The sequence below is a fragment of the Diadema setosum genome, chromosome 20, assembly GCF_964275005.1.
Source record: "Diadema setosum chromosome 20, eeDiaSeto1, whole genome shotgun sequence".
Classification (NCBI taxonomy): domain Eukaryota; kingdom Metazoa; phylum Echinodermata; class Echinoidea; order Diadematoida; family Diadematidae; genus Diadema; species Diadema setosum.
Genome location: NC_092704.1, coordinates 18359643 through 18375112, shown reverse-complemented (window position 1 = coordinate 18375112; position 15470 = coordinate 18359643). Strand labels below are relative to the sequence as shown.

The following is a 15470-nucleotide window of genomic DNA, read 5'->3' as shown; positions in this document are numbered from 1 at the left end:
CTGTTTTGTCCTCATTGCATTGGTTACCTGTTGAATCTCGCATTGTATTCAAACTATTACTATTTGTTTTTCATTGCATACATGGATCTGCCCCAGAGTACAATGTTAATTTACTGACATTTTATAATCCTTCCAGATGTTTAAGGTCATCCGATTGTAGATTGCTTGTTGTTCCAAAAACGAAGAAATCATGGGGGGATCGGTTGTTTGCACATGCTGGACCTTACCTGTGGAATCAGTTGCCTCAAGCTATCCGTCACATTTCGAATGTTGACTCCTTTAAAGTTGCCCTCAAGACTCATTTGTTCATGACCATTTTCCAGTAGAATTGTATTATGATGTATATTTTTTCATTATCATTATTGTGTCATTCATTTTCATGTGCATGTTTGTGTAAGGATTTTTGTATTTCATAACTTACTTCTTCTACTGCGCCTTGAGCACGTTAACTATGTGGAACTGGCGCATTATAAGTACCCTGTATTATTATTATTATTATTATTATTACTTAATCGGTGTTCAGAAAAAGAAACAAACGCATTTAATAATTTGAATAGATCTGGATTTGTTCATCATCATTTAACAAATGATAAGTTAAATATGAGTGTGTATGACTAAAGTGGAAATAATTAAAGAAATCATCGCGATCTCGTCGGGTGACAGTAGCGTAAAAATAGTTGAATAACACATGTTAACCTACCTAATCGGTGTTCAGAAAAAGAAACAAACGCATTTATTAATTTGAATAGATCTGGATTTGTTCATTAGGCCTATCATTTAACAAATGACAATTTAAATGTGAATGTGTATGATTAGAGCCGAAATAATGAATAAAATCATTGCGATCTCGCCGGGTTACAGTAGCGTAAAAATAGTTGAATAACGCAAGTTAACCTACTTAATCGGTGTTTGGAAAAAGAAACAAACGCATTTAACAGTTCAAGGATGTGCAGAACGCGAAGAGATTTTCGAAAGAAAATAAAGAATGCATTTTTAGTCCCTTCGGACGCAACGATCATACATTGTATAAAATTACAGCCGAAATGATTCATGAAATAATCTTTTCTTTTTTCTTTGTTTTTGATGCGTACGGTTATAACGAGGTACCGGTTATAACGAGGTAATATCGCCGGTCCCATGGACCTCGTTTTAACGGGGTTTCACTGTACAGTCCAGTCCCTGTTGTAAATGCCGTTTTGTCTTTGTCATCTGGATGTAGAGGTATCTGCCAATAACCACTTGACAGGTCCATAACTGAGAAGTAGGATGAAGATGATAGTGCGTCAATGGAATCATCCTGTCTTGGTATCGGATGTGAATCATGAACTGTCACAGCATTGAGGGCACGATAGTCAATGCATAAACGATAGGTAATCCTTCTTCTTGACCATTACAATGGGGCTCGCCCATGGGCTATAGCTCTCCTCGATGATTCCCCTTCTGAGTAGGTCATCTACTTGAGACTGGATTTTCGTTCGCATGGCTGGGGAGGTGCGGTATGCTCGCTGACGAATAGGGACTTCAGTTGTTGTGTTGATATGGTGGTGAGCTAAATGTGTCTGACCGATGTCCTCCGAGGATGAACTAAATATGTCAGAGTAGGCTGAAAGTAGCTGCTCTGCCTTCTGTATGTGTACCATCCAGAATTTCATACTCCTTTTGTAGATCGCCTGTTATGGAGTAGAACTGTCCAAGTGTGGTGTTAGCCGGTATATCAACTGGCTCTTGTGAAGGGTTGATGAGTCAGATCAGAATGAGGCCATCTTGTGGTCTTACAAGACATCTGGCTGAGGCAACATCAAAGCGCTGTTGTGGATCCGGCTCAAACATTCCATCATACTCTGTTGGGATATGGTCGGCTTGCATAGAAGATAGTCGGCCATGAACGTGAGTTTCACACAAGGGAGGGATGGCTGCTTTTCCCACCAGTGAGACATTGCATTTCGAGGGTACTTGGTGTTGGTGCTTGTTCACAAGTGGTATTGTCTGTCCCGACATGTGGAATGTAGAGGTAGAGAGGGAGGCATCATTCTTGCAGAAGAAATCCCATCCAAGAATAACTGGGTGTGTGATGTTTCTGGCGACCATGCCATTGTGCTCACGTGTCATGTTTCCTAGATGTATCGTTGCACAAACTGTCCCAACAATGTCAATTGATTCTTCGGTCAATGATGTTGCAGCTGTCATCGACTTAATGAGGGGGCTCCTTTGGGATTTTGGAACAGACTCCCAAAAGTCATAGCTGATGATCGATGTGTGTGCTCCGGAGTCTAAAAAGGCTACGACGTAGGTATTGTCTAGGATAACCGGGATGTAGGGTGGCTTTGGGTCAGGTTGGTTGTGTTGCATATTGATATGGGTTGGGTAGTCTGGGCTGATGATTGGCCCTCATCACCAGCTAATGGAAGTTTCCCGTCTCATCAGCGAAGTGGACTTGACGACCATATGCTTGTTGGCGCCAATCCTCTCGTGATGAATGACCAGGTGTCCAGGTGGGGTTGGCGTATGGTGGAGTCCTATGGTGGAGCGATGTCGACTGTCTGAGCAAGGACTCGGTGAACGTCGGTGGTACTCAGCTCGTGGACTGGGAGATTGAGAACATTCCTGTCCACTATGAGAGTACTCTGCCCGTGATCTCGGTGGATGACGATGCCTGTAATCTGGTGCATATCTGTGTTCTGGACTTGGTGACCTGTACCTGCTGCTATTCTGTCGCATTGGTGGTCTCTGGTCACAGTAGTGAGAGTATCCATGGTGTTTATTTGGACTTGGTGATCTGGACGGTCTATGTTGCCCATCTCACTGTAGCTTGAGACTGAGTCGGTCCATTTTCTTTTCCAGTTCATCAAGGCATTTCATCATTTGCAGATAGAGAATGTCCTTTTCAACCGCTGAGATAGAAGCAGTTGGGGCTTGTTGGTTTGCTCTTTCAACACGAAATGCAATGTTGAGGGCATCTGTCGTTGTTGTACCCCCTAACTCATGAATCTTTTTCTGTAAAGCTGGATCAAGTCCTGCTGTGAAACGTCTGAAGGATTCCCCTTCTTTGGCTTCCTTGTCATACTTTGGGAAGGCTTCTTCAACCATCGTGATTATCGCTGTGGCATACACCTCAAGTGGTTCCTCAGGGTGACGCTTACAAGCTGTGATGCATGATTGGAAGGTCTGGAGGTCCTGCTCCCTTCCAAAAGCCTTTGATAATTTCTCTTTCATCACTTTGAAGTCTTTCTTTTCTGATTCGGACAGTCCTTCCCACAGAATAAAAGCTGGTCCTGCTAAACATGCTGGTAGAAGCAAGTGTATCCTGTCTGATGCACCCTGTATAAATTCTGCAGCCAACTCAAAACGTCTGATCCATTGATAGAAATCTTTTCCATCATCACGTGAAAAAACTTCTGGTAAATCCATCCGAAAAGAACTCGTATTGGTCTGTCTCAATAGGCCCATTTACACTTGCGTGGAAAAATCATGATTTTTCTAAAATCGCGACATTTGGGTACAAGTTGCTAAGCAACTACACCTAAACGCCCTCAAAACTTCGCCAGAAAAATCGCCAGCCGGAGTGCGATTTTTTGAAACATCACGATGTTTGAGGCGAAGTTTAGCGAGTGTAAACCCAGGCTGCAGAAATATCGCAATTTTTCATCCCGTGACTTTCGGTCTTGGATTGCACCAGGAGTTTACGCGCGCTCCCAATCCCTCTTTGGAACATGTAGAGAGTTACGTCGGCCACTGACCAGAGTACAGGGTACATGCTGTACAGGTAAACGGCCGATCCTCGGCTCGTGGTCTCTCACCTCCCTGATGAAACTATATTGTATTTGAAAACTCGTAACAAACCTGAAGTTCTCCAACCACGTATCATCACCCTATAACGACTTAACAAAATAATGTTCCCCCAGAAATGTGTTGATTTTGGAGTACCCATACTGCTCTCGGTATACGTTGAGTCTGTGGAATACAGGAATATGTAACAAGTGTCGGTAAAACAATGGTGAGTTCTTGCTGTCGCCTGATGAAAGAAATACCAGTCCTAAAAAACGAGCCTACTTCTCACTTTCGTCATATTGGCGAAATTTCATGATCCTCCTGAATGCTACTTTCATCAACTTTCCCATACTAAGCTGAAGTTTTACACACGTGCTACAAATGTGATCTAATATAGCAATTAGCTATATAGTTTGCCGTAAGTTTACACTCTCGAGAAACACAAATTTATGTGTGCATTGGACTGATAAAAAGCCCTGGCTCAACGTTCCAACTAGCTAGCTAGCTGTAGGGAGGTTTCCTCTCACCTCCCTGCTAGCTGTGAGCAAAATAGACTGTACTGCAGTGAATATGAATAGCCTGCGCTTCCACTGGTCTACGGTGTTGAAGAGAGGTAATTTACACATGCGCACTACTGACCAAAAAATCGCGATGTTTCGTGAAGCTCAAACTTCACATGCTTTTGCGCCGAGTGTAAACGGTGGAACCAAAATATCGCGATTTTAAAAATTGCGTTGCTAGTAGGTGTACATGTGGCTAATGAACTGGCTACTAGTTAGCATGGGAAGATTCACTATTTGTCCGAAGAATAACAGCTTTGACACGCTAAACTGATGGCAGGTATGGTATTAAGCTTCCTTATTGAGTAGCAGCAGTTTCAACAAAATTGCCCAAGTTTGTAGGATGGAGGAAGTACTCTCCAAAAGCAGTTGACTTCAAATCAAAATTGGCAGATTCCAAATCCAAAGTGGTAACAGAATTCACCTTATGTAATTCAAGATGGAGGATGCATGCACAGAGCACATGGGCAATCCAAGATGGCGGATGTAAGCTAACTGCACAATAGTATAAGTACAGGACTACATTCAAGATGGAGGGTGAAAACATGTGCTTTCCAAAATCCACTTGAGTGTATGAAGCAGGGTGAATTCACAAATTGAGTGTAGAATGCTGCAAAATCTCAGTGATCCACTCCAAAAATGTCTGCGTGCACAAAATGGGAGCACCGCTGCCACCAGTTGTAGGGCTCCGAGTTCGCTCTCATATTCTTAGAGGCAGTACAACTTAGTGGAAGTTAGGAGGCAGCTGATACAGGTCTTGCTTGTACGAGATCTGCTGGTGAACTGTCCCAGCAATTTTATTGTATAACCAGTTCTTGTTCAGGCGCTTGCCATTCAGTGACTATTCATTGTATACAAATAAGTTAACAAAGGATCTGAATATTCAAGAGACTCAACACAGGATCTCAACAAAGGAGAATTACTATTCATGACTCCAGTATGTAAATTCGTAACAAGGATGGTTGCACACATAAATATTCATTACAGGGAAAACCAATCAGGAGAAATGGAGGGAAATTCTAACAATGGCTCATGTACTGGTAGAACATGGAGATGTGCCTTGGGCATAGAAGGAGAGTGGAGTGTACCATATTGTGGAAGAGGTGTGACATGGTGGATGACATAGGAAGAAATAAACCTGTATGAGCTCACTTGGCACATGCAGGGAAAATAGATTCAGTTCAAAATAAGTCTCTACAGTATAGCTTCACGTGTATCTACATTTGTGAAAACATTAACTTACTACTGGTGTTTGGTGGGTTTTTTTTTTTTTCAAAAAGAAGAAAGCGGGTAGCACAATGTGTGCTTTGTTGATAAATCAAGTAGAAAATAAAGGAGAGCAGCAAATGAGAAAAAGGGAATTGATTGAAGTCATATCTCATACGTAGTGGTACTGTAGAAGCTTCTACTATATTCACAATGGTTCTAAGGAAGATGGGCAAATTTCTGTTATGTTAGTTTGTAAAATCATTGGCATGAACATGTTAAAAGTCCAGCTATTTTTGTCCCCGCCGAACGAGTTCGAGCAGGGGACTATGAAACGGGCTCCGTACGTGTGTGTGTCCGTGTGTCCGTCCGTCCGTCCGTCCGTCCGTCCGTGTGTCTGTCCGTCCGTGCGTCCGTGTGTGATCAAAATCTTCAATTTGCTACTTCTCTGTCATTTATGAGCCAATTTTGATTCTGTTTGCTCTATATGATAGCACTACATGGGAGCTTTGAAACTTCTACACAGAATTTCAGTCGTGACCTTTGACCTTGACCTTTGACCTATATTGTACATTTTGCTACAAAATGCTACTCCTTCGCCATTTCTAACCCGATTTCGATTCCGTTTGCTTTATGTGATGGCACTAGGTGAGGGCTTCAAAACTTCTACACAGAATTTTGACCTTTGACTTCTTTGACCTTTGACCTTGATTTTTTGACCTATATTGTACATTTTGCTACAAAATGCTACTCCTTCGCCATTTCTAACCCGATTTCGATTCCGTTTGCTTTATGTGATGGCACTAGGTGAGGGCTTCAAAACTTCTACACAGAATTTTGACCTTTGACTTCTTTGACCTTGATTTTTGACCTATATTGTACATTTTGCTACGAAATGCTACTCCTTCGCCATTTTTAACCCGATTTCAATTCCGTTTGCTTTATATGATGGCACTAGTTGAGGGCTTCAAAACTTCTACACAGAATTTTGACCTTTGACTTCTTTGACCTTTGACCTTGATTTTTGACCTATATTGTGCATTTTGCTACAGAATGCTACTCCTTCGCCATTTCTAACCCGATTTCGATTCCGTTTGCTTTATGTGATAGCACTAGGTGAGGGCTTCAAAACTTCTACACAGAATTTTGACCTTTGTCTTCTTTGACCTTTGACCTTGATTTTTGACCTATATTGTACATTGGCTACAAAATGCTACTCCTTCGCCATTTCAAACCCAATTTCGATTCCATTTGCTTTATGTGATGGCACTAGGTGAGGGCTTCAAAATTTCTACACAGAATTTTGACCTTTGACTTCTTTGACCTTTGACCTTGATTTTTTACCTATATTGCACATTTTGTTACAAAATGCTACTTCCGGCGGGGACATATGTTACGCACCGCGTAATTTCTACTTTTCCTTGTTCTTCTTAAATTTAATGATGAAAAAATAAACAGCCCGAAATTGTATATTTGACTATCATTAATTGGGAACATCATCCTTTTTGCATGTTCTGAAGAAAAAGAAATCTTGTAGTACATTGAGTGCAATGCTCTGTATTGAACAGATGGATGAGGATGTAACATTTTCCCTTCTTTCTTCTTTGCTCATATACATTTGTAGCATACAGCATGAAGTTCCATCTCGGCAAGTGCTGTCCAACAACACAGATGACCCGTGACACCTGGAAGGCATAACACAGTTTGTCATAATCAGTTGGGGGCTCACCAGACAAAGGGTATTCTTCCATGGACCCCTCTGTCATATCTTCGTCATCTTCAGATTATTCGTACCAGGCTCCAATGGATATCTCCAATGACACCATCGGTCCCATCTTTCCCTCCTCCTCCTACCCCACCCTCCCGCCTCCTGAATGTGGAGTGATGAACTACCATTACAATGTACCTACAGCAATTGTGTGTGGCATCAGCTTCATCTTTGGAATTATTTTTAATTTCTTTGGTAAGTGGTTCTTTTTGTGCAATGTTTTAATGTCTTCAGCATTATATGTGAAAGATGCGTGGTCGAACATTTTCAAATACAGGTAAGGTGCAAATATCAATGAAAGTCTACATTACAGTGTTATTATTGCAATAAATATATAAAATTCACTTTTCTAGCATAATGAAAGAGAACATGACTCACCGCTTTCAGAAAGCAGGGGGAATAATTGCTACCCTTACCTCTTTGTCAGTATCAAGTTCATGGAATGTGTAATTTTCATGAAAAATGAATTTTTGTGGAATTCTTTTATGTTTTCTTTATATTGTTGTCCACACATACGTCATAACCTGTAGTAGTCTCCTCATCCAGCTGTTCACCAAAACTTTAAAAATTCTTAACATCTTGCATCGATTGTCTGATTTTCCTCAAACTTTCACTGATATGTTCTACTAATGTTTCTGCTTTCACTCAATCCACATTTCTCTTTGGGTTTGGGTTTCCTTTAAGGGTTCCTGATTAGCGGGTTAGCACTGTACTGAAATAATGTGCATGCACGAAGTATCACTGTGTGGGTAATATCAAAATAACTTACAGGAGGAAAGAAATTGGTGGAGTGATTGGTTAGATCAGAAATCAAGAGGGGCACAGCAACTGTCATGTGCCTTTGCAAGCAAACTGCCTACAGTTATGAAGAAAACTGGAAGAGGGACTGACTCCAGTGCATTTTTATTTCCAGCAATGCAGTTTGGACTTAGTAAGCATGTTCATTATTTTCTTCTAAACGATGACCTGCTGATATTGATTTCTATACATGTAGATGTTGAAAATGATAGATCTAGTCCATTAATTGAATATCACAAAGTTAACATTTTCAATGAAATTTTCCCAGGCAGTGAGTTTTATTTGGCTCATGTAAGAGGGATCGCAGCATCCAGGACTCTGCTCACAATGTATCAAGGATGTGCACATCCTTTTGGACATACGGCATTGATCCTTAAACATTAACATTTGTAATGAGAAAGTTGTCAATGTTTACTCTATGTTATGTCACACCAATACAAGTGACCATATCTGCCTTCTGTAAGGGAAGGGATATTTATTATCACTAGCGTTCTACCGCAGGAGGACGCATGGAACGCTGGAGGAGGATTTTTCGGGCATATAGGCACATTTGACATGATGTGCGCGCTGGTGGAGCGTTCCGATTTTTTTTCTGTACAAGAGAAATCGTCCTACCGCTGTAGGACAACTGGCGTCCCCCCACGTTCTACCGCTGCTGCTTTCAAAATTAAAAAAAGCATGCAACGCATGCTCGAGCATTTTGGTCACGTCTCATGCTCTGTGCGTGTGTGTGGGAGCCCGGTTTGGTTGTGTTGCGCCGTGTGATCCCAAACAACAGAGGTAAGAACTCAACGCAACCATGCAACGATCAACGAGAGCCAAAAGCTAGCTAGGTGTACTACGCTGCGTATGGCGGTTTTTATAGCGTAAGACTAGAATTACAGGGCTTGAAATTGTGGCCGTACTAATGCCAGTTTGATCACAAAGTAGGTGGAAAAATATCGTCGAGCAACCTTCAAGTTGAGTCATTATTTTATCGGGATCACTCAAAAAATGAGTGTAATGTCCAAGAAGGATGAAGTGATTATGATCACCAGAATTCTAGTTGTACCTAAATCTTGATTACGACAATGAAATGAGCTATATAATTTGGCATGACAACTCTTGAGTCTTGTGTTGATGTGACTAAAAGCCGTTCTGAACGAAATCAATAAAAAAAAAAAAATTATCTACACGTGACTCAGTATTCTTTGTCAGGCAAGTGAATTGCAAGAATGCAACGTTTGACATGTAAATGCCAATGGGAAAAGTAAGCTTCAAATATCAAAGCTCCGTGGTTTTGCTTTAAAAAAAAAAAAAACCTGGCAAAAAATAAACACAAAAACAAGACATCGTGAAGCGATATTTTCACATCTGTCATGATTTGATTATTTACATAGGGCATGTGGGACAGTCACATACCTTGAAGGCTTGATTAGACTCGCCTTTTAGATGAATTTCACCCCCGATGAACAAGTGTAATATTAAAATACTGATATTGTTTCTTTCTTGTAGTTTGTAGATTAAAATAATATATTTTGTACATTAATATTATAGCTTGATCGTCACATTGACATTATTTTACCAACACGGCAGTTCTTTTCACTGTCGGGATACTGTGTTAAGGAAATTTATAGTTCTTAATCTGGTATAGTGGTACACCTAGGCCTACATAATAAAACCCAATTACCACGCCTCGACGGGCAACTCATTCTGTGTGTAAGGACGTGATAATGACGCCCTTGTATTAAACGATGTGTAATTTTGTTCCTGATCTCCCTATCAATCGACAGGAGTATCGGCTGCTGCTAAAATACCGTTTCAATCTCAAGAAATCCACTGGATTTTACGTTAAATTGGTTAGGTTTTTAGGGGAGATTGCCTGTACATACCACTTGGAAGACAGGAAAGCAAATTCTTCTCAAATCAGTAGTAACCTGTGATATATTCCCAACAATTCCATATCAAAAGAGCTGTTGTTTTCCCTGCAGGCTAACAACATAATAACATTATGAAGAGAAACGTACACTAGTTGAATGTCTGAGAACAATTATAATCAAGTCAGTCTGCAAGAATCTGTGAACAGTTTATTGCAGAAGAAGCAGAAGATGTCTACTAGTACGTACACGTACTGGATGTGTCCTATGCGAGGTGCGCAAGAACCACGTGCTGTCATTAAACATGTGCGCGACGCTGGGGTCCTTGTACGTGCCTGGGAAGAACCAGGGAGGTGGGAAGAGAACGCAACTTTCATGTTCAGCTCCCACGGTGTCATGTACTAGTAGTATGTTCTTTGAGTGGTGGGAGACCGGCGTGCAATCAACACGTTTGACGTGAAATGTAAAGTTGTTTTCTTCTTCTTCTTTTTTTTTTGAGAAGCATAGCGGTGTTTTCAAACACACTACATGCATGTTAGGATAGTTTTCATGGGGTGGGGGTGGTGGAGGGGAAGCGTAGTACAAGACTGAGCAAGGAAATGCTACATCTGTCAGTTTTTTCTCAGGATGCGCAGAATTGCTGTAATTATAAGTATAATTATGGGATATTATGCGATGAGAGTTGAATGAAAACACGCAAGTTAACACATGCCCACTTACACGCACTGACATACACACAAAAACACGATATAGTTTTGACGAAATGAAATATACTGGTGATCTGTAATTTTCTTTAAATTCAATGATTAAAAAAATCCTTCCATCTGCCATGTTTCCCTCTCTTCTACATCACCATTAGGATCAAATTTCAGGATCAAATTTGGTATCATTTCTTTCACTGGTTGTAATTGTCAAATGCTAGTACATGTATTGCTCTTTATGATACACTAACTTACAATTTGGATGGAATTGCTGACTAACCAACCATTTGAATGTTTAACCTTTTTTATTTTCGATTAAATTACTAATGCTAGTGTTAGATGTTCATTAACAGCAAAGAATAAGGGGGGAAAGAAACATTGACAACAGTAAAATAAAAGCGAAGAGCTGATTGTGTATGCAGTCTCTTCGGATAGAGTAAACTTGACACCGCCCCCCCCCCCCCCACACACACACACACACACACACTTGTGAGCATTTCCACAAGAACAGTTGCCAGACCCCAGGTGGCAGGCGAAAGAATGCGTGCACTTCTGGTAATAAACAGTGTATAAATAGCCTGGAAATATCGATTGAACAACAATCAGCTTGTAATTGGCAAAGATCATGATTCTAAGTAACACATCATGATTGTGTATAGCCTTTCTTTTGGCCCATAGTAGGCAACATCGAACAGTCGATTATAATGTACTTGAATACAAGTATTTTTAATGCTCACTGAACTATAAAAGGGATTGATTAATCACTCAATCAAAAATGGAATCACAGAAATATTACTAGTATGAAGGGTCTCGTATACCGAGACAAATTCACTACAAGAATGTTATGCAACCGCATGCTTATTGAGAGCTACATGTACCCGGTTAGACAGCAAAATCATGACAATTTCACGCCCATCAAAACTGCATACACTGTATCTCTATTCAAAGTTTGAAGGAACTTCACCTGTGAAAAAAAAAAATATACTGTGAATTTCCACTAAATTTTACGTAGATGATTTGGCTAGCAACTTTCGTTTGGGTTTTTTTTTTCTTCATTCTCATTTTTATTTCTTTGCTCGTAAAAGACTTCATGATTTCTTCGTATCAATTGAACGTTAACTGTTTACCGTAACCAAGTCATGAGGAGCATTCAATCCATCGAACTTGCTGTAACCTCAAACAAGCCAGAAGCACATGGTGCATTCCTTTGAACTTGAGTGAAACCACATATTTCGTACATCGGCACATCCACGCAAAGCGTGGCGTTTAGCGATCATGTGGCAGACTTTCAGATTTTGGTTAGGGGAAAAGAAACTGGAATAATATACTTTGGAAATGGTGTTGTTTAAAGTTCAATAAAATGAAAAAGCTTGAAAACAACGCATGTCTATGTTTTATAGTAAACAATAATAAAAAATACCCATTAAAGTTTTGCATTCGCTCTCACAAAAGCTCACTTGAAAAGATCAAAGTATCCCCCTCCCCTGAAAGGCAGTTGGAGTTTCCGCACCCCCCCCCCCCCCCCCGAAGCTTTTGGAGATCAGATATTGCGTCCTTGGTATAACATAAGCAATCAATGAACGCTGAACATCGGAATCTTTATTCTGAGGGCAAAATACGGATTTTGGAGCTGCTGAGTATGTCCCTACTAATTTCTGCTTACGAGCACATAATTATATGAGGAATTCAAAGTTGTATTTGATGAAAATTAGTTTTGAAGTACGAACCTTCGGAATAACGAACATCATCCCATTTTGACCAGACGGGACTGACATTTGTTTTTACCGTTTGGAATTGCAGATCAGTCTGTAAAGAAAGAGTAAAATATGGCCACCACATATTTCACGGAATCCTATCTGGACTTTTTGTGGAGTTTTCCGACAGTTGCTTATTCCACAGGGAAAGGTTCGTTAAAGGGATGGTACAGTTTTGTTAGCTCACCTGAGCCAAAGGCTCAAGTGAGCTATTGCGATCGCCCTTCATCCGGCGTGCGTCGTGCGTAAACTTTTTACATTTTCATCTTCTTCTTGAAAACCCCAAGACCAATTTTCATCAAACTTGGCAGGTAGCATCCCTAGGGAGTTAGGAACTTAATTTGTTAAAATGGGCACCATGCCCCCACCCAGGGGACCCCCATGGGGGCCCAAACCCCCCAAAATTAAGGAATCTGTAAAAATCTTCTTCTCCAGAACCAGAAGTGATAGAGCTAAGTTAATACTATGAGTTAGTACATTAATGACTGTAGTTTCAAGTTTGTTCGTGGCAGAGTCAGGGGTGCCCCCCTTGGGACCCAGGGGAGGGGGGTGAGGAGGGGTCCTAATGGGGCCTAAATTGTACATTTTTATCTTCTTCTTGAGAACCCCATGACCCATTTTCACCAAACTTGGCAGGTAGCATCCCTAAGGGGTTAGGATCTTAATTTGTTGTCCCCGCCGAACGAGTTCGAGCAGGGGACTATGAAACGGGCTCCGTACGTGTGTGTGTCTGTGTGTCCGTCCGTCCGTGCGTCCGTCCGTGTGTGCGTCCGTGTGTGATCAAAATGTTCAATTTGCTACTTCTCTGTCATTTATGAGCCAATTTTGATTCTGTTTGCTTTATATGATAGCACTACATGGGAGCTTTAAAACTTCTACACAGAATTTCAGTTGTGACCTTTGACCTTGACCTTTGACCTATATTGTACATTTTGCTACAAAATGCTACTCCTTCGCAATTTCTAACCCGATTTCGATTCCGTTTGCTTTATGTGATGGCACTAGGTGAGGGCTTCAAAACTTCTACACAGAATTTTGACTTCTTTGACCTTTGACCTTGATTTTTGACCTATATTGTGCATTTTCCTACAAAATGCTACTCCTTCGCCATTTCTAACCCAATTTCATTTCCATTTGCTTTATGTGATGGCACTAGGTGAGGGCTTCAAAACTTCTACACAGAATTTTGACCTTTGACTTCTTTGACCTTTGACCTTGATTTTTTACCTATATTGCACATTTTGTTACAAAATGCTACTTCCGGCGGGGACATATATTACGCACCGCATAATTTCTACTTTTCCTTGTTATTAAAATGGGCACCATGCCCCACCCAGGGGGCCCCCAGGGGGGGCCCACACCCCCAAAATGAAGGAATCTTTAAAAATCTTCTCTAGAATCAGAAGTTATAGAGCTAAGATAATACTATGAGTGAGTACATTAATGACTGTAGTTTCAAGTTCAAGGTCCAAATGGGGGCCTGAAATGTATATTTTCATCTTCTTCCTGAAAACCTCATGATGGATTTTCGTCAAACTTGGCAGGTAGCATCCCTAGGTGGTCAGGATCTCAATTTATCAAAATGGGCACCATGCCCCACCTAGAGGGCCCCAGGGGGCCCCACTCCCCCCAAATTAAGGAATCTTAAAAAAATTGGGCCCTTATTGTACATTTTCATCTTCTACTTGAGAATGCCTGGTCAAATTTTGGTAGAGCTGTGAATAATTTAGATTAGTGACTGCGTGAAAGGTGAACTTGCGATACTCAGGTGAGCGCTAGACCCGCGGGTCTCTTGTTTGAGATGGGACTAGTTTTTGTTTTTTTCTTTTAGATGAGACATCTCTTATGAAATATGAGAGAGCACATAATTCTATGAGGAATTCAAAGTTTATTGATGAAAATTGGTTTTTAAATGGCTGAGATATACAAAGCAGTTCAATAAAAGATGGGACCCACTTTGACGATCGTTTGTTTTACATTGTTTTTATATCAGCCATTTCAAAACAGATTTTCTTCAAATGAATTTTCAATTCCTCTTAGAATTGTATGTTCTTCAACATTTCATAAAAGTTGTTTGTGAGTATCTTGCTAAAGGCTAGAAAAAAAATCAACCAATATTATACCACTCCTTTAATCGAATTAAAATTGAATAACCTGCGGCGAAGACGGGGGGTCATCATTGTAAATGATGATGAGAAGGGCTGATCTATCTGACAAGGGGAACACGCAGTCCATTGTTTCAAAGAGGATGATCAGGATCAGCAGGCCTGTAGCGGGGTTGGGGTAGGTGAAGTTGGGTGTGTATACGCCACCCTCCCCCCCCCCCAAAAAAAAATAATAATAATAAATAAATAAATAAATAAATAAATAAATAAATAATAAATAAATTAAAAAAATTAAAAAATAAAATAAAATAAAAGTCTGGAAGGTCCGCTTTTTCAAAAATACTGTAAGACATATTTATAAGCCTCATCTGTATGCACTACTCCAATGTCCAATGTCTCCTTGGATGACCCTGACACTTGACCACTCGGTACCCCTCACCTTACCTTCGCACACAAGTGTAATAATATGGAGTAACCTATACAAGAAGCAGAAAATTATTTTTTTCTTCTTCATCACAGTTTCGTAAGAAGGGAGAGGAAGAGAAGGAGAAAATTAAAGTGATAATGATAAAATCAATTCCACAAATTCAGATTACGATTATATTCCAGTTCGTCGCTTTGTGTATCATGTATCGTGTATTCGTGTGTGAATTTACGCCTACCGATTACAGTTCGTTATTCTGAAGGTTCGTTATTCCGAAGATTCGTTATTCCGAAGGTTCAATAATCCGAAAATGTTATAAGGCTTGTTTTTCCGAAGGTTCATTAATCCGAAAATGAAATAAGGTTCGTTATTCCGAAGGTTCGTTAATCCGAAAATGAAACAAAACTCGTTATTCCGAAGGTTAGTTAGGGACCCTATTTCATTTTCCGATCAACGAACCTTCGGAATAACGAACCCTATTTCATTTTCGGAATAACGAACCCGATTTCATTTTCGGATAAACGAGCCTT

The 15470-nt window shown here is 40.4% G+C and overlaps 1 protein-coding gene across 1 annotated transcript in view; it reads left to right on the top strand.

The window, feature by feature from the left end:
* LOC140243862 (transmembrane protein 198-like) overlaps positions 1–15470 on the top strand; it is a 175553-nt gene that overhangs the window by 59827 nt on the left and 100256 nt on the right. Inside the window, exon 2 of the mRNA XM_072323535.1 lies at positions 7159–7497. Within this exon, the coding sequence (XP_072179636.1) occupies positions 7284–7497 (214 nt within the window). The 5' untranslated portion in view covers positions 7159–7283. The remainder of the gene's footprint in view (positions 1–7158; positions 7498–15470) is intronic.